The following is a 23,385-nucleotide window of genomic DNA, read 5'->3' on the forward strand; positions in this document are numbered from 1 at the left end:
ATTCAAAGTTGGACGCAAGTGCCTCTACCACTGGGCAAAACCGGACTTCTACCCTCACCACTGATGCTGGATGCTGAACACGACCACCAGCACCTTTGCCCTGCTTCCCTTGGAAGCTAGTTATTATCGTTATGGTGGGGGGACAGAATAGGTTCCAAGCAGTTCCTCTATTTTCACCCTCTTCTGACCCGAAATCTCACTCATTTGGAAAAACGGGGCAGTCAGTGTATACCTAGCTGTACAGAGCCTGGCAGGTGAATTTTCAACTTGTATCTCAGGGATAAACTCATAAAACAATGGGAGTCCCCAAACACAGGGGATTTTCTTATATTAACTAGTTTGATTTATTACCTAAAACACAGAGCATTCAATAGGTACCTGTCGATTTATTACTATTCAGGATCCTCCGTTAAAATAGTATTTTGGGGGGCGCCTGGGTGGCTCAGTCAGCTAAGCGTCTGACTTCAGCTCAGGTCACGATCTCACGGTCTGTGAGTTCGAGCCCCGCGTCCGGCTCTGGGCTGATGGCTCAGAGCTTGGAGCCTGCTTCCGATTCTGTGTCTCCCTCTCTCTCTGCCCCTCCCCCATTCATGCTCTGTCTCTCTCTGTCTCAAAAATAAATAAACGTTAAAAAAAAATTTTTTTTTTTAAATAGTACTTTGAGTATCACAAAAGGGCAACTGGGCAATGAAGTGATTTGATTATGTTAGGCTTTGGGTTCTTAGTAGAGCTGATATTGTGGTTTCAGAGTGTAGTCTAGGAAAGATTCCAAAAAGGCATAACACAATGTACAGTGATGTAATATGCTTCTTGTGCTAAAAGCTGCTTGCGTGCACTATTGTGAAAGTACAAGTTATTCACACTCTTAATATTTTGCGGAACACTCCATAATTGTAGATGTGAAAAATTAATTATTGGTTTCTTATTTCTCTTTGGTTATTTGAAGCAGTCTGCTATGTCCCCCGACATCTTTTCACCCCTTCTCCCACAGTAATAGAAACCCTGATTTTTTTACTGAGCCATGACCACCAAGAATAAAGACTTTATTCCCAGTCTCCTTTGCAGCTGTGTGTGGCCATGTGATTGCACTCTGCCTAATGGAATGTAACCAGAATTGTATGCAACTTCTGGGAATTTTTCTAAAAATGGGCTGTTTTTCCCTCTTTCCTGCTGATTGAAATGCAGTTGGAGCTCTAAAAGCCATCTTGGACAATGAGGTGAACTTGAGAATGAGATGCTTCCGTGATAAAGCAAGAAGACAGGACTCCTTAACACCAAGGAGCACCATGCCAACTGTGGGCTCATCACTTCAAGATTTCTTATACATGAGAAACAAATAAGCTTTCTATTTTGTTTATTGGTATTTTAGTGTATTTTAGGATTTTTTTCCTGTTATTTGTAGCTGAATCAGATCTGAATGTATTATTCCTGGCCTGGCCACCTCGATTGCTAATGCTGTTATAGACCTGGTTGGGTGATAGCATCCCAACTCGGACATGTCATGTACAAGACAGAGTCAAATAGATGCCACAGTCTTGAGATGTAGTCCTCAAATACACAGCAGACCACAGCAGCCAGCCCACCACTCACCTAACTGATAAGCCCAAATAACACCAACCGATCAACAAGAAGCAGAGACTTCATTTTTTTTTTTTTTTTTTACTGTGAGAAAAAAATAGCTCATGGTCTTTTGGTTGTAAAAGATATACTCCATTTCTCTTTTTTCCAAACCTCATCTCTGGGCTGAGTGTGTTCTCTGCTTGCCAAAAAAAACTTTTACACTCTATACTCAATCTTTGGCTTTTCACAGTCTATTTTTTCTTTAATACTATTCACTTCTAAAAACAATTAAATTGTTTTAAGAGAGGGTTATTGACATAGTGCATGGGAAAGCTATCTTTATATCCCTGGTGAAACTGCTATGGATAAAATATTTTTAATGTTTATTTATTTTTAAGAGAGAGAGAGAGAGAGAGAGAGAGAGACAGAGAGACAGAGAGAGACAGAGCATGAGCAGGGGAGGGGCAGAGAGAAAGGGAGACACAGAATCTGAAGCAGGCTCCAGGCTCTGAGTGGTCAGCACAGAGCCTGACGCGGGGCTCGAACTCACAGACTGTGAGATCATGACCTGAGCCGAAGTTAGATGCTTAACCGACTGAGCCACCCAGGCGCCCCTGAAAAATATATTTGTACTATTCCTCACATAGGAACAAAAGAGACAATTACCTTTGATAATAGTATGTCAGTGCTTTATAACTGTGGTAGTTATATTCACATGGGCCCACAATTACTTACCAAAGTCTTTACATTTTCTCAAAAGGTCAAACATTCTAAAAATTATATGGATAATAACAGGTAACATTAAGTACTATAATTTAATGCTCCCCATAACCCTATCCAGGAGGTACTGTTATTAATAATGAGAAAACTGAAGCACAAAAGGTCACCAAGTAGTAAATGATGGAACTGAGATTCAAACCCTCAGAGCCTCTGGGCTGGGTTTTTCTGTGTGGGTGTGGGTGAGGGGAGCAGTATAACTTTTCAATTTCTCAAAGTGCTCTTACGTTTACTTTATTAGTGGAGAATATAGGCCGTTACCTGGATAATTGGAAGAATGCTCCTTGCCTCAGTTTTTCAGACTATTGAAGTCGACATATTTCCTATTCAAATTAATGTTAATTTTCTTTCTTTTCAAAAAGGTTTTATTTTATTTTTTAAAGTTTATTCATTTAGTTTGAGAGAGAGAAAGAGTGCATGCACTCACACAAGTCAGGGAAGAGCAGAGAGAGAGCAAGAGCGAGAGCGAGAGCGAGAGAGAGAGAGAGAGAGAGAGAGAGTCCCAAGCGGGCTCTCTACTGTCAGTGCAAGCTGGATGTGGGGCTTGAACTCACAAACCGTGAGATCATGACCTAAGTCGAACTCAGACATTTAACTGACTGAGCCATATAGGCACACCTAAAGGTTTTATTTTTAAGTAATTTCTACTTCCAATATGGGGCTCAAACTTACAACCCCTGAGATCAAGAGTCACATGCTCTACTCACTGAGCCAGCTAGGGTCCCTAACATTAATTTTCTCAATTGCTTAATACTAATAAATGTTATCTTGCATGTATAGATATAGATAAATGTATTTTATACATATTTGTATGTAAAATATTTACGTATAGAAATAAAATCATAAAATCAAGGAAAATGGTACATATACATATTTGCATACACAATTTTATTTATTATTTAAAAAAAAATTTTTTTTTTCCAACGTTTATTTATTTTGGGGACAGAGAGAGACAGAGCATGAACGGGGGAGGGGCAGAGGCAGAGGGAGACACAGAATCTGAAACAGGCTCCAGGCTCCGAGCCATCAGCCCAGAGCCTGACGCGGGGCTCGAACTCACGGACCACGAGATCGTGACCTGGCTGAGGTCGGACGCTTAACCGACTGCGCCACCCAGGTGCCCCTGCATACACAATTTTAGATAATACAGCTTGCTTGCAATTTAGTTTATCTTATTCTCACAGACTTGATTTATTCTTGTATAATTTTTTAAAAATAGTTTATTTTTAAGTAATCTCTACACCCAACGTGGGGCTCAAACTTACAACTCAGAGATCAAGAGTTGTATGCTCCACCAACTGAGCCAGCCAGGCGTCCCTATTCTTTTATAATTTTAACAAAATATTTTAAGTTACAGCAAAGTAGAATAATGTTGCAAACGCTACCCATCTTTGTGGTTTGTCAAATCTTAATGCCATATTTGCCACAGATAACTTCTTTTAGGGTGTTTTGTGTGTGTGTGTGTGTGTGCGTGTAGTTAATGTATTTATATGTTTAAAAATGGTATGGGGCGGAGCGCGGTTGAGCACCGGACTTCGGCTCAGGTCACGATCTCAACGGTTGGTTGGCTGGAGCCCCAGAAGGGGCTCTGTGCTGACAGCTCGGAGCCTGGAGCCTGCTTCGGATTCTGTCTCTCTCTCTCTCTCTCTCTCTCTCTCTCTCTCTCTCTCTCTGTCCCTTCTCAGCTCACACAATGTCTCCCTCTTTCTCTCTCTCTCAAAAATAAATAAATTAAAAAAAAAAAAAAAGGTATAGGGTTACCTAGCTGGCTCAGTTGGTAGAGCAAGTGACTCTGATTCTGAGGGTCACGAGTTCAAACCCCGCCATGGGGTAAAACTTTCTTAAAAAAAAAAAAAAAAGGTATAGAGGTGAGTCCCCATCCCACCTCCTCCTATATTCCCAGTTACCATCCCCACAAGTATTATAAGCAAATTTGAAGACATTTGGATTCACTTTTTTTTTTCTAAGTCATCTCTACACCCAAGTGTGGCTGGAACTCACAACCCTGAGATCAAGACGTGGCCAGTTCTATCTACTGAGCCAGCCAGACATCCCTGAACTGTCTTAAAAAAAAAACTTATATATATAAAGTGACATATTTTTGACATTTTTGTGCCTACATGACTCTAACACTCTATCACCTCTTTTCTCAGCTCATTATTCAATAAACAGTAAAACTCAGTGTTCAAGCAATTGTTACTAACTCTGAACAATCAGAAATTTTTCATTAAATTCTTTTGCCTCTATTTTTTTCTACTCCATCCACAAGCCAGTTTTCTAGAAAACTGAGGCCTTTCTCCAAAGTCTAAAGTGCTTAGAGCATAACACAATGAGCTTTAGGCAAATAAATTTCATTTCCCGTGAGGAATTAAGGAGGGGCGGAAGCGGTGGAAGGGCGGGACCCAGGAAAGGCGGGGACGGACATGGGTGGGCGGGGCCTGGAGGAGGTGGGTCCCTTAGGCTCCGCCCGAACCCTGCGCAGATTTGGCGCCAAACGCCAAGGCCTCTTCTCGCGGGGGATCTTCAGAGTCTCGCGATCAACGCGGTTTGGCAGCTGCGCCAAGCACCGCGCCTTGGCCACAGCCGTGCGTTTGAGGTGAGAGCGGGCTTAAATGCGTGGGAAGGGCCTGGGGGAAGCGCGGCCTGGCGAGGCAGGTGGAGGAGCTGGGGTGCTTGGGGGGTCGCGGGGAGGGAGTGTGGAGGCTGTGATACGGACCTGGGCTGAGCGGGACTGAGAGCCCACGACCTGGTGGTGAGGAGGGCGGGCGCATTTACTTGTTTCCGTTTCGGGTCGGCTTGTGGTCAAACCCCGTTTTCTGGCGGGAGGGAACGTGCATCAGATCGATCTTTACGCCGCCATCTACTTGTTGTCCAGGGGTTTCTAAACGTAGGATACGTCCTGTGAAATGTGGAATGAATGCACAATGAATGCATGAATGGAACTGAATTGAGACTAGCAGAGCGGGGATGGGAAGGATGGAGAAGAGGGGTGGGATGGAAAGTTTAGTGTTTTTAGGGTGGTTAGCAAAGGAGGACATTGAGTCGGTCTGGTGGGACTCCTCTTTCGTCACGTTCTGCTGTTTTGATAACTTGGATGAAGTTAGACCATTGGAGCTCTAGGGGCCTGGGAACGAATTGTAGTTTGGATATTAATGAACAAGCAATTAACATTGCTTCTTGCTACACTTAGTATAGTTTGTGCCCTGCCATCAAACTCAGAGTTCCCTGTTGATCTCAAAGGTGTGAACCCCATTTCTTCCTAGAGAAAATTAACTAGAATTGAACTTAACTTGAATAGATTTATTGTAGGTAGGAAGCTACTTTAGATTACATGACCTCTAACTGCCTTTCCAGTTTTGAAAATCTGTGGTTATTGAACCTTATACGTTTTGTTTTTATGTGTTTGTGGTCATTGAAATTTAGAATTGGAGAGACTTTAGGGATCCTGTAGCTCCGTTGGTTTTACGGTTTGAGGGAAGCTTTGGAAACTTTATTCCTTCATTCAGTAAATATGGAGCACCTGCTGTAATACCAGCTTTGGGGATACAATGGTGCAGCACGTGGCATGTGACATTTTGAGTGCTTATTATAGGAGGATTTAATTCCGGGAAATTGGGGTAGATTTATCTGAGGAGGTGATAATTGAGATCTGAAAGAGATAAGGAGTCTGGGAAGAGCCTTCTAGATAGGAAGCAGCCTTAGCAAAGGACTTGTGACCTGAGGGATATGGCTCTTTCAAGGGACTGAAAGAAAAGAGCATGCAGAGCGGTAAGAAGTGAGGCCGTAAGAAGTGAGGCCGGAGAAGTAGGAAGGTGCCAACCCAGGGGCTTGGAGTTTTCTCATTAGCTTCAGCGCAGCAGGAAGCTATTTAAGTATTTAAGCCAAGTGATCATGTGACTGGCTTTACGTTTTTCAGAGCTTCAACCTAGGTGTAATAGGGAGAATGGTTTGAAAAAGGCCAAAGCGGTTATGAGTAATCGAATAACCCAAGCAAGAAATGTGGGAAGCAGTTGTGGAGGTAGGGAGAAATGGGAAGACTGAACGGATGTTTAGGAAGAAAAATGGACAGGATATGTAGGATGGGGGAAGGAAGTATCAAAGGTGACTTACAAGTTTCTTATTTGCATACCTGAATAGATGTCATTCCCTGAACTGGGAAGATTTAGAAGTTTGGTTTGTACATGGTAAGTTGTAGGTGCTTTTGGGAAATTTAAGAGCTGTAAAATGAGAAGTGGGGATCTGGAGCTCAGATTTGACGCCTAGGGTAGAGAGATAAGAAATTAGCCATCTAGGGCCCTGGGTGGCTCAGTTGGTTAAGCGTCGGACTTCAGCTCAGGTCATGATCTCTCAGCCCTTGAGTTCAAGCCCCGCGTCAGGCTCTGTGCTGACAGCTCAGAGCCTGGAGCCTGCTTCAGATTCTGTGTCTCCCTCTCTCCCCGCCCTCCCCCCCCCCCCCCACTCGTGCTCGCTCATGCTCTCTCAAAAATAAATAAATGTTAAAAAAAATTAAAGAAAAATTAGCCATCTACAAATGATTATTAAAGCAATGTGCATAAATGAGTGAAGAGGCTTGGATGGAGCCTTGAATGCTTACTGACCAGGTTAGGGGAAGATGAATCTGCACAGAAGATCCAGGAGGACTGTCCAGAGAGGGAGGAAAACCAGGTGAGTACTGTGTTTCAGAAGTCAATGAAAACACTTTTCCAGAAAAAGGAACTGATCAAAAGTGTGAGATGTTGCTGAGGGGTCAAGTTAGATGGTACTGAAAAACATTCTTTCAAGTTATCAACCTGAGGATTATTTATTTCTCTTCTTTCAAAGGAAACCTTACCTAGAAGACCAGTATGCAAACAGGTTTTTTAAAAAGCTGCTCTGGTTGAAGTGGGGGCGAGGTATCTGAACCCTGCTGATTTCATATCCATTTGGACCACAGTTTGAAACCCTCTGAAAAGTCAAAATCATCTTTTTATGATAAGGGAGACTCAACAGTTGAGGTAAAATGATTTGCTGGAAACCATGCAGTTATTGAGCGGCAGGGTCTACATTAAAACTCAGTTTTGGGGCTCCTGGGTGCCTCAGTTGGTTAAGCGTCCGACTTTGGCTCAGGTCATGATCTCGCAGTTCGTGAGTTTGAGCCCCGCATCAGGCTTGCACTCTCTTTCAAAAATAAATGTTAAAAAAAAATTTTTTTTTTAGTTTTTATTTATTTATTAATTAATGTTTATTCATTTTTGAGAGACAGAGAGAGATGGAGTGGGGGAGGGGCACAGAGAGAGGGAGACAGAATCTGAAGCAGGCTCTAGGCTCTGAGCCCTCAGCACAGAGCCCGACGCGGGGCTTGAACTCATGAACCATGAGATCCATGACCTGAGTGGAAGTCAGACATTTAACCGACTGAGCCACCCAGGTGCCCCGGTTTTGATTTCTAACCCAGTTCTATTTTTCCTATAGCCACTTTCTACTCTTTTCATGATACGAGTTTGAAATGTGATTTAACTGACTGAAACACGTGCATTTTGCTGCAGGTAGAACTTACTGTATAATAGATTACTTGGATGAATAAACATGTTTATTTTTTCTTGTAGAAGAAAAGATGCTGGAACCACAGAATGGCTTGATTGACCTACCAGATTATGAGCATGTGGAAGATGAAACTTTTCCTCCTTTCCCACCTCCAGCGTCTCCACAGAGAGAAGATGGTGAGGGAGCTGAACCTGATGAAGGTCTGTATGGAGTTCCAAAAGAGTGCCCACGTTCTGTTATCCATCTATCAGCATAGAAATGAGACATTTTGTAATTGAGACTTAAATTATTTAAGTAATATTAAATCTTAATATATTTCACCAGAGTTAGGGAGAGGAGCACCTGTTCCTGTACCTCCAAAGAGAACAGTTAAACGGAATATACCCAGGCTGGATGCTCAGAGGTACATTGACTATTTCCTTAAACATTTATACTTTTTCTTTACATTTTTTTTTTTCCCTTATATTAAAAAGTTTTAGGGGGCACCTGGGTGGCTCAGTCAGTTGACCGTCTGACTTCGGCTCAGGTCGTGATCTCACAGTTTATGGGTTCAAGCCCTACATCAGTCTTGCTGCTGTCAGCCCAGAGCCTGCTTCTGATCCTCTGTCCCCCTCTCTCTCTGCCCCTCCCTGGCTCGCACTCTCCCTCAAAAACAAATAAACATTTGGAAAAAAGCACCAACTTTTAGTTGGGCTGATTGATTATTTCTAAAGACATATTTTTTCAGTTCAGCAGATAATATTTTTTCTTCTTACGGTTTTGCTTTCTCCTTGATGGCTCTAGCAAACTGGAAATTCAAAACCTATTTCTCTCTACAGATTAATTTCAGAGAGAGGGCTTCCGGCATTACGGCATGTGTTTGATAAGGCAAAATTCAAAGGTAAAGGCTATGAGGTAAGAAATGTCTGATTTTTGTTTTAGACCTTTGTTTTTTCAAATATTGGTAAAACTGTGGGCCCATTACCATGTTCTGAGGAGTCTTAGAATGTGCCACAGATACTATCATTCATTGTATCTCTTGGGAAACTGAGATGTAGTGGAAAGGGCACTGCTTGAAGAATCAGAAACCTGTCTTACAGTCTAATTTGTGCCCTTGTATGGCTTTAGGAAAATCATCTCTAAGTCTGTAAGCGCTAATTTTATACTGTATAATTTCTAGGAATATAATTTACTTAGTCTACATTAAAGAGCAATTTTAGGTTTCAGGAGAGCAAGGACTTTACCTGTGTCAATCACTTACGTGTCCTTAAGATATGATACTTATCTTGTCATGTGTCTGATTCATAGTAGGCATCAGTTAAGTTGTTGAAAAATGAAGACATTTAAGAACTGTCAATCACTGTCCAAACGTACGTTTAAAAAGTCTCCTGGGGTGCCTGGGTGGCTTGGTTGGTTAAGGGTCCGACTTTAGCTCAAGTCATCTCATGGTTTGTGGATTCAAGCCCCACACTGGGCTCTGTGCTGACAGATCAGAGCCTGGGGCCTGCTTCAGATTCTGTGTCTGCGCCCCCTCCCCCCCCCTTACGCTCATGCGCACTCTCTCTCAAATAAAATATTAAAAAATTAGAAAAAAGTCTCTTATCTTTTTTTTTTAAGTATTTATTTTGAGAGAATCCCAAGCAGGCTCTGCACTGCCAGCACAGAGCCCAGTGTGGGGGTTGAATCCACAAACCGTGAGATCATGACCTGAGCCAAAGTCAGATGCTTAACTGACTGAGCCACCCAGGTGCCCCAAAAGTCTCTTCTCTCTGAATCATGTACAGTATAGATAACGATTTTTTTGCAGATATCTTTGTAAAGCTTTGTAGTTTCTGAAGTATTTTCAAATATATTCTTTAATTCTCAACCTGTTGGGGTAGTTATTGGTTCTATTGTCTAGTTATTAAGGAAATGGAGTTTTATTAGAGTTTTAAGTGTCCATTGTCAATAGTTAAAGGCAGAGCTTAGACTTCCCCTTTCATAGCCCAGCTACAGTAATGTTAATACAGCAGTGAGCACCGTCTTGGTGTGGTATGCAGGATAATCGGAAAGAGGAAGAGGCTGGAAGGAGGCAGCTGTTGCACTACCAAGTTGATGATGAATAAGGTAAAGATAGCCTGATAGGGCAGTAGTAGAGAGAGAAACAACATATGGTACTTAGACAATTGGATAGAAGGAGATAAAAAAAAAAAAAGGGAGTCAAAAATAGTCTCAGGGTGCCTGGGTGGCTCAGTTGGTTGAATAAGTGACTTCAGCTCAGGCCATGATCTCGTGGTCCATGAGTTCGAGGCCCTCGTCGGGCTCTGTGCTGACAGCTCAGAGCGTGAAGACTGCTTCAGATTCTGTGTCTCCCTCTCTCTCTGCCCCTCCCCCCCCCCAAAGTAAATAAACATTTAAAAAAACTTAAAATCCCAAGAAGGGTGTCTGACTGGTTCAGTCTGTAGAGAGTGTGACTCTTGATCTTGGGGTCATGAGTTCAAATTCCACCTTGAGCATAGAGCTCACTTTGAAAAATTAAATTCAGTTAAAAACAGGGCACCTGGGTGTCTCAATCAGTCAAGTATCCGACTCTTGATTTCCGCTTGGGTCATGATCTCTCATGTTCATGAGATCAAGCCCCACTTCTGGCTCTGCGCTGACAGCATGGAACGTGCTTGGGAGTCTCTCTCCCCCTCTCCTGCTCTTGTACTCTCTTGCTCTCTCTCTCAAAATAAATAAACAATGAAAAATAAATTCAATTAAAAATTAAAAATCCCAAGATTTCAAACCTGGGAGGCTGAAAAATTGTACCTTTGCTCAGCTTCAGTGGATAGGAAGAGAGAGTAGAAGTCTGTGTCCTATTTTGGCACTAAACTAAATGTAAATCAGGATATTTTATCTTTTTTAAATGTTTATTTCTGAGAGAGGGAGTGCCAGTGATGGAGGGGCAGAGAGAGAGGGAGACAGGATCCAGAGCTGGCTCTGCACCGACAGCAGAGAATCCAGTGTGGGGCTCTAACTCACAAGATGCACGGTCGTGTTGTGAGCCCAAGACACACGCTTAACTGACTGAGCCACCCAGGCCCCCCTAAATCAGGATATTTTAAAACATACCCATCTCAAAGGATGGGGGTGCCTGGGTGTCTCAGTTGGTTAAGCTTCCAGTTCTTGATTTCGGCTCAGGTCATAATCTCATGGTTGGGGTATTGAGCCCTGCATAGGGCTCTGTGCTGGGCTTGGGGCCTGCTTAGGATTCTGTCTCTCTCTCACACCCTCTCCCTCTCCCTCCGTCCCTCTCCCACTCTGCCCCTCCCTCACCCTCATGAATGTGCGTGCAAACACTCTCAAAAAAAAAAATGATAATAATAAAACCATACCCATCTCAAAAAAAAAAAAAAAGAGAGAGAAGGACACCTGGCTGGCTGAGTCAGTGAAGCATGGGACGCGATCTTGGGGTTGTGAGTTAAAGTCTCACGTTTACTTAAAAAAAAAAAAAAGAAACCAAAAAAAATCCCACCAAAACCTTAAAACCATACCTATCATTGCCCTTGTTGAAATTTTTGGGTTGTAAGGATGAATTGGTGCTTTGAATTTAATGAAGTCTTCATCATTTTCATAATAAGTACTTTTTTAGCGTAAATGAGTATATGAAGGATAAAAATTTTGTGTTTTTTCACTGAGTGAAGGTAGGCTCTGAGAGTTCATGCTATTTAGTCTTCCGTACTTTGCCGTTGGAAATTCTTATTTTCTCACAAAGTTGAGTTCTTACTGCTTTTTTCTCCGTGTATGACTTAGGACACCCTACTGTATTTGGGTGTTTCTCTTCTTGTGACCCTTCCGGCTAACATGACATTGTGAGGTGACTGACCAGCTACACCCAACAATTGGAAAATAATCTTAGGTGATTGGGTTAAAAGAAACCTTTTATATTTATTATCAGAATGAGAAGGATAACACATGCTGTTAGTATTACATGTTTAGTGACTGGTAGGCTTGACCACTGGCTTCTTAGACAAGATCACATAACAACAATAATAGCCAGTATCTGAGTGCACACTTTATGTCAGGCACTTGACTTGTATCACTTATTCCTCATAACCCTACAAAGTGTATAATATTATTCTTATTTTATACATGAAGAAGAAGGCATAGAGGTAAAGTGATTTGTTTAAAGTCACACAGGTATTAGGTGGTAGAATTGAGATTTGAATCTATGCAGTCTGACCCGGAGCCTGTGCTTTTGACTACTCTTTGTTTTTTTTTTTATTAAAAAATTTTTTTGTGGGGGGCACCTGGGTGGCTCAGTCGGTTAAGCAACCGACTTCAGCTTGGGTCATGATCTCACGGTTTGTGAGTTCAAGCCCAGAGCCTGGAGCCTGCTTCAGATCCTGTGTCTTCCCTCTCTCTCTGCTGCTTTCCCCGTTCACGCTCTGTCTCTCTCTTTCTCTCAAAAATAAATATAAATAAATTATTTACAACAATTATTAATATAATTATAAATAAACAAATTATAATAAATAATAATGTTAAGATATATATAAATAGTCTATACTGTAAATATATAATACAATTATATATAATAATGTATAATATATAATGTAATTATATAAATGTATACATAATAATAATAAATTAGACATAATGAATAATAAAAATAAATAAACATTAAAAAAAAAGAGCCCGATGCGGGGCTCAAACCCAGGAACTGTGAGATCATGACCCGAGCTGAAGTCAGACGCCTAACCGACGGAGCCACCCGGGCACCCCTGACTACTCTATTTTAAAATACTGTTGGATGGGGCATCTGGGTTTGTGAGTTTGAGCCCCGCATCGGGCTCTGTGCTGACAGCTCGGAGCCTGGAGCCTACTTCAGATTCTTTGTCTCTCCATCTCTCGGCCCCTTCCCTGCTCATGCTCTGTGTCTCTCTGTCTCTCAATAATAAATAAATGTTAAAAAAAATTTAAAAAAATATACTATCGGGGCACCTGGGTGGCTCAGTCGGTTAAGCATCTGACTCCAGCTTGGGTCATGGTTTTGTGAGTTCGAGCCCCGTGTTGGGCTGTGTGCTGACAGCTCAGAGCCTGGAGCCTGCTTCGGATTCTGTCTGTCTCTCTCTCAAAAATAAATAAATGTTAAAAGAAAAAAATACGTTAAGAGAAGAAGTAAATATTTTATAGTAAAACCAGGAATTTAGAATTTTGTCATTCATTAGTTCAGCTTATTAAACTTTGTTTTTCATTTTCATTTAAAATTTTTAATGTTAAATTGAAATTTCATATATAGGTAGTGTGCTCTGAGAACATTTAAACTGTTGTTGCTAGTCTTTGTACTTTGCCCTTGGGATTTCTGAATATATTTTCACAGTGCTGAATTCTCAATACTTTGTTTTCTATATATGATTTAGGGACCTGTCATTTTGTTTAGTTATTCCTAAAAGATACCTTGACATATTTTATTAAAGCTTATTTTCATATGTTACTTTACAGTTCTGAAAAGACACATGATTATCTTTTAACTTTTAAGTTTTCGTACTGTTTTTTTTTTTTTTAAAACATGTGTCTAGTGCTCTTTCAGACTGCAGTTCTCTAAGCTCAATAAATATTTCTCTTAAAGTTTCTTCAAAAGTTTCTTAACCATATAAATATAAAATGACACCAGTGACTTTGGCATTACTATTCAATTCTAAAATCTGCTGACAAGGTCAGTTGTGAGAATGGATCTTCTATTTAGCATTTTTATTTTTATGTGCCAGGCTGAAGACTTGAAAACGCTAATCAGACACATGGAGCATTGGGCACATAGGCTATTCCCTAAACTGCAATTTGAGGATTTTATTGACAGAGTTGAATACCTGGGAAGTAAAAAGGAAGTTCAGGTAGGTGTTGAGATGATTATGAATATCATTCACAATGCTAAATCCTGCCAAGTATGGATTCAGTTGAGGCTAAGTAGCTGTTTGCATTTTCGTTTGCAAATCTCTCTTGGTGGAGAGAAAGGAAATTAATAGTACTTATTTGAAGAACACCCTTTTTGAAACTAAGAATTGAATAAATTATCATTTTCCCCCAAATGTTACTGGTGAAAGTATAAAAATATCTTTTATTTTCAGACTTGTTTAAAACGAATTCGACTTGACCTTCCTATTTTACATGAAGATTTTATTAATAATAATGGTAAGAATATAGGTTTATTAATATATTGCTTTAGAAATAGATTTAGTTGGGGTATGGGTAAATTAAGCACTGAGTTCTTCGTCTATATTGTGTATATAATTACAGTAAATAGGAATGAATTAAGATGCCTTGGTATGTGTTGTTTAATACTTGTTTCTTAAAGACATGACTGCAGTGCCATTAAGAGATGTTGTAAAAATATATTTCGTCTCAGAACTTGAGCTTTTGAGAAGTCAGGTGGTGACCCGTCAGTCCTTTGTGGTGCTTGTTAATGAGAATAAATGACAAAATAGAGTGTTCATATACATATACACAACTAAGAAGGGGCTTTGGGGAATTAGAATAATTTGATGGTGAAATAGTTTACTTTTCTCTTAAGAGTACGGATCCTGTACATAGATGGTCCTTAACAATGGTTTGATTGAAATGATTTTTCAGCTGTATGATGGTACAGAAGTGATAGGCATTCAGTAGAAGCCGTACTTAGAATTTCAGATTTTGATTTTTTTCCTGGGCTAGTGGTGTGTGCTAGGACACTCTCTCGTGATGCTGAGCAACGGTGGCCGCACTGCCCGGTCAGTCACGTGATCATGAGGGTAAACAACCGATACACTGACAGGCATTCTGTTTTCTACTTTAGTACAGTATTCAATAAATTACATGATATATTCAGCACTTTATTATAAAATAGACTTTGTGTTACATGATTTTGCCTAACTGTAAGCTGGTGTGCATGTTCTGAGCATGTTTAAAGTAGGGTAGGTATATTGAATCTGTTTTGACTTTAAATATTGTCAACTTACAGTGGGCCCATCAGGATGTAATCCCATTGTAAGTTAAGGAGGATGTCTGTAGGATTCTAGTAAGACCTATGTGACTGTTCCTGGTATCGATTGCATTTGTTAGTTGTCCAATGCAATCATAGGCAGTCACACACATCAAAACATATGGTTCCTGCCGACAGGGTCTGTATAGTTATCAGATTTTCTGTGCGATGGCTCCATACATGTTTGTTTATTTTTGTCTTTTAAACTTTTTAATAGATGTAGAAAATACAGGCTGCATTTAGAATCCCGCAAAGTTATTTATAAACTGCCTTTAAAAATGTGAAGGACTGTGATTTAAATAATCCAAGATTTAAATATTTTGGTAAAACGGGGCGCCTGGGTGGCTCAGTCGGTTAAGCGTCCAATTTCGGCTCAGGTCATGATCTCACAGTTGGTGAGTTCGAGCTCCACACCGGGCTCCGTGCTGACAGCTTAGAGCCTGGAGCCGGCTTCAAATTCTATGTCTCCCTCTCTCTGCTCCTCCCCCGCTCATGCTCTGTCTCTCTCTCCTTCAAAAATAAATAAAAACTATTAAAAAAAATTTTTTGTAAATATTTTGGTAACATATGGTATGTGTTACTGGCATGGGATTTGGTAAATAAAAAGGAATTAGTAACGACAGTATATTCCACAGCACATACCACTGGGGTAAATTGTTCAGCACTTTTTTGAGTTGCATAGTGTGTGCTAAAGTTTCAGGGATAAAGATGAGTAAGTTCAGACCCCTTGGCTCATGGGCTGACAGACTAGTGAACGAGTGAGATATAACACTACCTCTGTTCTGATAGGTGCTAGAATTAGAAATATGAATAGGGCACAGGGTAGGGTGCGGAGGAGAGCATAGTTGATTTTACCTAGGGGAGGGGAAAGATTCACAGAGGACGTATCACAAGTCCTTTGAATGATACGGAGTAGAGTCCAGGCAAAGGTGATTTTGGAGAGAGGGACTCATGCAGAGGCATAAATTAACACAGGACTAGTCATGGAATTACAGGCAGGCTGAAATCCTGGGTACATAGAAGAGGCCTATGTCACACAGCCTTGTTGTATCTGTTTTCTTTGTATCCTAAGAGGATAGATTCCAAATCTTTTGGATAAGGGACTGTAACAGTACATGTTTTGAGCATTTTATTTGTTTTTATAATACATGTTAAATGGATATGGTAAATAGTGCACATTTTTATTTTCACCAAAACATTATGAGGTTTTAAAGTGAGAACAATATGATTGAGTATTCTGATTTTTTTTTTTCTCCAAAAATCTTGGGCTGATACTTGATCGATGCTTTGAAGGTGAGGTGTAGATACAGTATTTTCCCACCCAATCTTGGTTTTACCTTATTAAGATGCATCCAAACGGAAATAGAGTATCACACACCGCACTTCACGACTCTCGGTATCCCTTTTCCAGTCCCATTCGCTAATGCAAGGATTTTTGGTCGAAGTTTACAAGTAAATTGTCATCTACCTTTTTTCAATCATTTTTCTTAAAAATTAACCAGGGGTTGGGGCGCCTGTGTGGCTTAGTCGGTTGGGTGACCGACTTCGGCTTAGTCGGTTGGGTGAGGTCATGATCTCATATTTAGTGAGTTTGAGCCCCTTGTTGGGCTCTGCTGACAGCTCAGAGCCTGGAGCCTGCTTCGGATTCTGTGTCTCCACCTCTCTCTGCCCCTCCCATGCTCGTGCTCTGTCTCTCAATAATAAATAAAAAGTTAAAAAAAATTCTTTTTTAATCGGGTTATATTTTTATATTTTTGACAGACATATAGTCCTATCACTCCTGCTCAAAGTCCTATAGTGACTCCTTATTTCATCCAAAGCAAAAGCCAAAATCCTTATAATGTCCTACTTGGCCCTACAGTATCTATTCCTTACCCTGCCTCGTTTGCCTCTCTGTATCATTTACAGTTCCCCACTCACACTGCTTCCACAACACTTGCCTCCTAGCTGTTCCTCCAACCTGCCAGGCACATTTTTGTCCTAATGCTTCTGCACTCTTACACTCTGCCTTGAACACGTCCTCTGTCTTTCCCGCCCCCCAGTCTGCATGGCGCTCTTACCTCCTTCAGACTGTGCTCAGATGTCAACTCAGTGAAGTCTCTGCAGCCACATTATTAAAGTCGTACTCCCACCCCCAGTCCTGATTCCTCTATCCTTTTTTTCCCATAGCACTACTTCCCTTTGATAATTATTGCATATTTGCTTATCTGGTAGTTGATGCGTACCGAAATGATGGCATCCTGTAGCACATTGAATATTTGTCTTTAGCTTCTTTGCCACAGTGGCTTGCCTATGAATGTTGCAGTGAGTGAATTTCATGTGAGGTTCTAATTTTTTTACTCCCATTTTTATCAGCTGAAGCTCCATCAGTGATCATGTTCCCGTTGTTTTTCCACATAACATTGTATTAAAGAGGCCATTTACTGTTGAAGAGATCTTTCCTTTCATGACCCACAAAACAGTAGTTTGATATGTATTTCATTATCATTAATTTGGAATCCTGTAAGCCCTGGATGGTGAAGCATATTAGATATCCCAAAATTGCATAGTTGGTTCTAATATTTGTTTCTTAACTTCTCTAGCAATGTTTTCTGTCTGTCTTCCATCAATATTTCCTGACAAAGGAATGGATTTTGGTTTCTGGCCACATTTTTTTTTCCATGTCTGGAAGGTCAAGTGTGCATTGCTTTTTGTCTTTCACTGTCAAGGAAGAAACCTCAAAAGGGATTTGGATTGTAAAATTAAATACCATGATTTTAAACCACTGGAATAATTGTAAAGGTTTATCTTTGTCCTAAAATGTTTTGCTCGTTGTGATGGTTTTTACTACATTAGCTAATACCTCAAGGTACAATGTATGTAAATTCATATTTCAAATGGTCTTCTTGATAGAAATTTTTTTTGTCTACTTGTCAGATCAGAGGACGTTATTTTTTTTTTAACCCTGTGATGTGAATGATGTAGGGAGAAGGTGAAATGTCAGCTTTGCCGTTTTCTTAGTTCTTGCTTGTATCTCTATTATCTTCTGTCTACCTTCTCTTCTACATATTATTTTGCAGAAATATTTTTAAGCTATCACTTATGCATTTTGTATTAAATAAAACTAGACAGTTTACTTAACTGGGCAATCAGAATCAGCTGTATGTCACAATATGCTGAAATTCAAGACCATGAGCAAGGGCCCAGCTCTCCTACCCTTCTACAGGTGGAACTAACTGCTTGTCATATGGATAAATGATAATTTGTCACTGCCTGTCTTTAATTCAGTACAATTTTTCTTAATTCTTAAATGAAATATAAATGGAAGATACAATATTTACTTTCCACCCCACTGTGGATCATTTCAGGGGCATCCTACTTTGAGGATTATTGGTGTACAGGGCTTTAAAGCTTTATTAAGACTAGGGGCACCTGGGTGGCTCAGTTGGTTAAGTGTCCAACTCATGATTTCAGCTCAGGTCATGATCTCATAGTTTGTGAGTTCGAGCCCCACATCAGACTTTGCACTGACAGCTTGGAGCCTGCTTGGGATTCTCTCCCTCTCTCTCTCTATCCCTCCCTCTCTTTCTTTCTCTGCCCCTCTCCCTTCCTCCTTCCCCCTTTCCAAATAAATAGGTAAACTTAAAAAAAAAAAAAAGAATTTATTGAGACTAATAAAGAGAGCACTGAATTATTAGTCGGGTGCTTAACAGACTGAGCCACCCAGGCACCCCTGAGTTATTTTTTAAATTCACGTGGAAATATGTTCATAGATCTCTAAATTTCTATTCCTTTTCATTTTTTTTTAAAAAGATTTTATTTTTTTTTCAAAGTTTATTTATTTTGAGAGAGAGAAAGCAAACAAGTACAAGTAGGGGAGGGGCAGAGAGAGAGGGAGAAAGAGAGAATCCCAAGCAGATTCCACATTACATGCTGAGCCCAGTGTGGGGCTCAGTCCCACAACCATGAGATCATGACCTGAGCTGAAATCAAGAGTCAGACACTTAACTGACTGAGTCACCTAGGCACCCTTGGAAGATTTTATTTTATTAAAAAAAAATTTTTTTTTAATATTTATTTATTTTAGGGAGAGAGAGGGACAGAGTACAAGCAGGGGAGAGGCAGAGAGAGCGGGGGAGACACAGAATCCGAAGCAGGCTCCAGGCTCTGAGCTGTCAGCACAGAGCCCTACATGGGGCTTGAACCCATGAGCTGTAAGATCATGACCTGAGCCAGAGTCAGATGCCCAACTGAGTGAGCCACCCAGGTGCCCCTGAAAGATTTTATTTTTAAGTAATCTCTACACCCGGTGTGGGTCTCAAACTCACAACCCTGAGATCAAGAGTTACACACTCCACTTACTAAGCCAGCCAGGCACCCCTCCCTTTTCACTTTGTGTCTGAGTTTTATTTACCCTATTAAAAATTAGCTTAGGGGCACCTGGGTGGCTCAGTTGGTTAAGTGCCTGGCTCTTGACTTCTATTCAGATCATGATTTCATGGTTTGTGGGATCCAGTCCCAGTTTGGGCTCTGCATGGACAGTGAGGAGCCTACTTGGGATTCTTTCTCTCCCTCTATCCGCCCCTCCCTCACACGCATGCTCTCTCTCACTCTCAAAATAAATAAATATTTTTAAAAAATTAGCCAACATAAAATTACTGTGTATCATACAGGCATTATAGTAAGCTATTAAATTGTTTTTGTCGGATGTAAAACAAGAATATCCTTTGGATTCTTTTAAGTTCTTTTATTAGCCCAAGCAGAAAATATTTTCTCATCATAACTAAGAACTTTTGCTTTGTCTTCTTGCATATTTTTAAACTAGTATTACCATTTGATTTAAAAGGTCTCTTTTTTTAAAATTTATTCTTTTGTTGTAAAGATTTATATCTCTTTTTTTTTTTTTTTAAGTTTATTTATTTATGTTGAGAGAGGGAGAGTGAGCACGAGCAGGGGAGGGGCAGTGAGAGAGAAAATCCCAAGCAGGCTCCTCACTGTCAGTGCAGAGTCCAATGCGGGGCTCAAACCCATGAATCGTGAGATCAGGACCTGAGCCGAAACCAAGAGTCAGACATGTAACGACTGAGCCACCCAGGTGCTCCCTCCTCTTACAGATTTTTTGTGGTTCAGTACTGTACATGTATTTTCTCTTGTTTATGCTTTCCTTTAATAACATTGTCTTTTCTCTAGCTTACTTTAAAAATTGAGTAATACATATAACATAGACAAGATGTGTTAATTGTTTATGTTACTGGTATTCAACAGTAGGCTATTAGCAGATAAGTTTTGGGGGAGGCAAAAGTTATATGTGGATTTTTGACTGTGCTATTGGCGCCCCTAACTATGTTGTTCAAGGGTAGTCTGTATTTGTAACATTTTCACACCTTAGAACAATTTGAAGAAAAAAATTTGTTTCTTCAGATCTGGCATCTTGTTACTTTAAACTGGTTTTCAACTAATAGCTGCATGAGCTCTTTTTCTAACTATGGATGTACTAACTTTGATTTCTACTCTAGATGAAGTAAGAGAAAATAATGTACATGATGTAACTGCTACCGAATCAGATCCCTTTTTGACAAGCTCATTGGAAAGTGAGAAGTTTGCTTCTGAGTCAAGTAGAAGCCTCACAGAAGAAGAACAACAGAGAATTGAGAGAAATAAACAACTGGCCTTGGAAAGGAGGCAGGCAAAGCTGCTGAGTAATAGTCAGTCCCTCGGAAATGGTAAATTTTATGCTGGGTTTTATGTGCTACCATTAATATATCAGGGACATGTTAGAAATTTTAACTTCTCTACTACCTCCAAAATAAAATACCTCTAGGAATAGAAAAATCTGATACAGTATATTAAGTTTATGTATATCTGAGAGAGAGGCAATGCGTGTGTGTATGTATGTGAGAGCTATTTGGAATCTTCAAAGAATAAATGGAGTCCAGGATGGTTTTCTGGATAGCTGAGTACCTCTTGAACAATTATTTTAATCACTTAAACTTGATTCTGAATCTTTCAAAAATATATTCTTCCCTGACTCCTTAAGGCATGTGACACATATTTTATCTGTAGGGTCATAATTACGAACGTTAATTATTATGGTACCTTCCTAAACATACAAAATGCTTTCTGTACCCTTTGAGGATTCAGAGCCATTTGCTCTGACGTAAAGAGGTCCTTAATTGCTTTTTATTGCATTTTGTCACTTAGCTGTCGGTTTGCTTATCAGATGCATTCCCTTTTTTAAAACTGTCTTAAATTTTGCTGTTTTTATTTTTTATTTTTATTTAATTTATTTTTTTAAGTTTATTCATTTTGCAGGGTGCCTGGGTGGCTCAATTGGTTAAGCGTCTGACTTTGGCTCAGGTCATGATCTTGCGGTTTGTGGGTTCAAGCCCCGCGTCCGGCTCTGTGCAGACAGCTCAGAGCCTGGAGCCTGCGTCGGATTCTGTGTCTCCCCCTCTCTCTGCCCATCCCATACTCTTGCTCTGTCTGTCTCTGCCTCTCAATAATAAATAAGTGTTTAAAAAAAAAAAAGTTTATTTTGAGAGAGACAGAGTGAGTGGGGGAGGGGCAGAGAGGGAGAGAAAGAATCCCAAGCAGGCTCCACACTGTCAGTGTGGACCCCGATGCGGGGCTTGAACTCACGAAATGTGAGATCATGACCTGAGCCAAAACCAAGAGTTGGACGCTTATTGACTGAGCCACCCAAACGCCCCAAAATTTGCTGTTTTTAAAATATACTGTGGATTTGGAAACTTAGACAACCAAGTTTGTCAAAACTATATTTAAAAATAATGAAAATTGGTTTTGAATGCACGAAGGAGGATCACATATATCTTTTTCAGTTTCCAATGTAGTTTTCCTTTTGAAATGGGAAAATAAGAATTACAGTTAAGTATTGAAGGCATCATGTTATAAAACAAGTTTCACCTAAGATAATAAAACTCTCAAGTGAAAATTTGTGTCACTACATTATCATTCTTTCCAATTAAAATGAATTTAATCTTCGGCTTTACAAATGGATATTTTATTCCTACCAGGTGAAAAATTACATGAAGATACAACTATCACTGATGGCAGTTCCTTGCTGTCATTATCAAAGATACCTGGCAATAAGCATTTTAAGGTTTATCTTCTATTTATAATATATGACTTTAAAATTTGGCCAAATAGATACAAGGATCCTAAATTTTCTTTGCTAGAGGTCACTTTGACATTTAGCTGTTTAGAGCATTCGGTTTTTATTTTTATTTATTTTTAATAGATTTTATTTTTAATGTCTACACCCAGCCTGAGGCTTGAACTCAACCCCAAGATCAAGAGTTGCAAGGAGCATTTGAATTTTAAAAACGATTGTCTAGTAGTTATGATTTTTGAATGAAAATAGTTGCATTTGGCTGTGATTCAAGGTTTGAGTTCAAGACTTGCATTTTTTTTTTTAATTTTTTTTTTTCAACGTTTATTTTTTTTTGAGACAGAGAGAGACAGAGCATGAACGGGGGAGGGGCAGAGAGAGAGGGAGACACAGAATCGGAAACAGGCTCCAGGCTCTGAGCCATCAGCCCAGAGCCTGACGCGGGGCTCGAACTCACGGACCGTGAGATCGTGACCTGGCTGAAGTCGGACGCTTAACCGACTGCGCCACCCAGGCGCCCCCAAGACTTGCATTTTTGAGTGGACTTTGTACATGTATAAAAATGTCTGTTTGTAGGAAAATGATCATAGATTTCATTTCCACTGATGTAAGTTTGTGGAGAGATTTGTATTTATCAGGTAAGATTGGATCAGGTGCTTAGAGGGAGTAATTTCTCTTTCAGACTCATTAGCGAGCATACCCGGGGCAGAGACCATTGAAGAGGTTAATACAGGGGAAGATCAAGAGGAGGAGTCATCAAACAGATTTGACAACGACATTCTTGACAGTCCACACAATGATGCTGCTGCCAATGCTGTAAATGAAGAGGAGGAATTAAAAATAGAGAAAACACAACTGGACCAATCCTTTTAAAATGTATAGTGGTAACTTTATGCTTTATCTGGGAATGTCACTGAGGTTGGACAGCCCTCAACTAAGAGAAAAGCTGTTAACTTGCTATCCTCTAAGTTTTAGATTACTATGTATTTTGTCTACTTGGTGTGAAAATCTTCATGTAGTAAGACTTTCACAGATTCCTGTTTAAAATCTGGTATTATAATTATACTCGTTTCTTATTTGAGTTGATTTATTCCCTTTAGTGTTTATATAGATATGACATGAAAACCATTAGGAGTTAATAAGCACCTTCTGCTGCTAGTGTGCCATTGAATGTTTCCTTTTCACACAATTGGGTGTTTTTAAGATATAAATATATAATGAATATTAATGTCTTTTTAAAAAAGAAATACAAATCTTAGAAATTGCCTCTAAAGGCTTTATGAAAGTTTCTCATTGCTGTTTAGTTCTGCAATGTACATTTCTGGTAAAATGTTTAAAGTTTTATATGTGCTTATGTATATTTTGAGGAGTCACTTTAATACTTAAAGCATCACATGAAAGGCTGACATATTGTCTGGCCTGCCTGCGTGGGTGCTAGGGAAGTTCCAGTGCTCCTTGG

At 40.0% G+C, this 23,385-nt stretch overlaps 1 protein-coding gene and 1 non-coding gene across 5 annotated transcripts; both read left to right on the forward strand.

Moving 5' to 3' along the window:
- The first annotated feature begins 4,835 nt into the window (after positions 1-4,835).
- TIPIN (TIMELESS interacting protein) lies at positions 4,836-22,989 on the forward strand. Of its 4 annotated transcripts, none has more exons than XM_047864259.1 (9): positions 4,890-4,933; positions 7,159-7,331; positions 7,923-8,060; positions 8,185-8,263; positions 8,679-8,754; positions 13,572-13,694; positions 13,929-13,992; positions 20,314-20,520; positions 22,609-22,989. In XM_047864259.1, exons 3-9 carry the CDS (start codon positions 7,931-7,933, stop codon positions 22,797-22,799), a joined length of 870 nt encoding a protein of 289 aa, XP_047720215.1. In that variant the 5' UTR covers positions 4,890-4,933; positions 7,159-7,331; positions 7,923-7,930; the 3' UTR covers positions 22,800-22,989. The 4 variants fall into 4 exon arrangements, with proteins under 4 accessions (XP_047720212.1, XP_047720215.1, XP_047720214.1 ...); XM_047864258.1 differs by lacking the exon at positions 4,890-4,933 and adding an exon at positions 6,815-7,002; XM_047864256.1 differs by lacking the exon at positions 7,159-7,331 and having other exon boundaries at positions 4,836-4,933.
- Positions 14,866-15,001, forward strand: LOC125169347 (small Cajal body-specific RNA 14). Its single transcript, XR_007153654.1, has one exon. It is a non-coding gene; the product is annotated as a small Cajal body-specific RNA 14 (non-coding RNA).
- Positions 22,990-23,385: the final 396 nt, after the last annotated feature.

This window comes from Prionailurus viverrinus, chromosome B3, assembly GCF_022837055.1.
Source record: "Prionailurus viverrinus isolate Anna chromosome B3, UM_Priviv_1.0, whole genome shotgun sequence".
Taxonomy (NCBI): Eukaryota; Metazoa; Chordata; class Mammalia; order Carnivora; family Felidae; genus Prionailurus; species Prionailurus viverrinus.

Coding starts and splice junctions, on each gene's coding strand:
- TIPIN (XM_047864256.1), top strand. CDS start 7,931: ATGCTGGAACCACAGAATGGCTTGATTGACCTACCAGATTATGAGCAT. Junction 13,993..20,313: donor AGATTTTATTAATAATAATG/GTAAGAATATAG, acceptor TTTCTACTCTAG/ATGAAGTAAGAGAAAATAAT. Junction 20,521..22,608: donor TAGTCAGTCCCTCGGAAATG/GTAAATTTTATG, acceptor TTTCTCTTTCAG/ACTCATTAGCGAGCATACCC.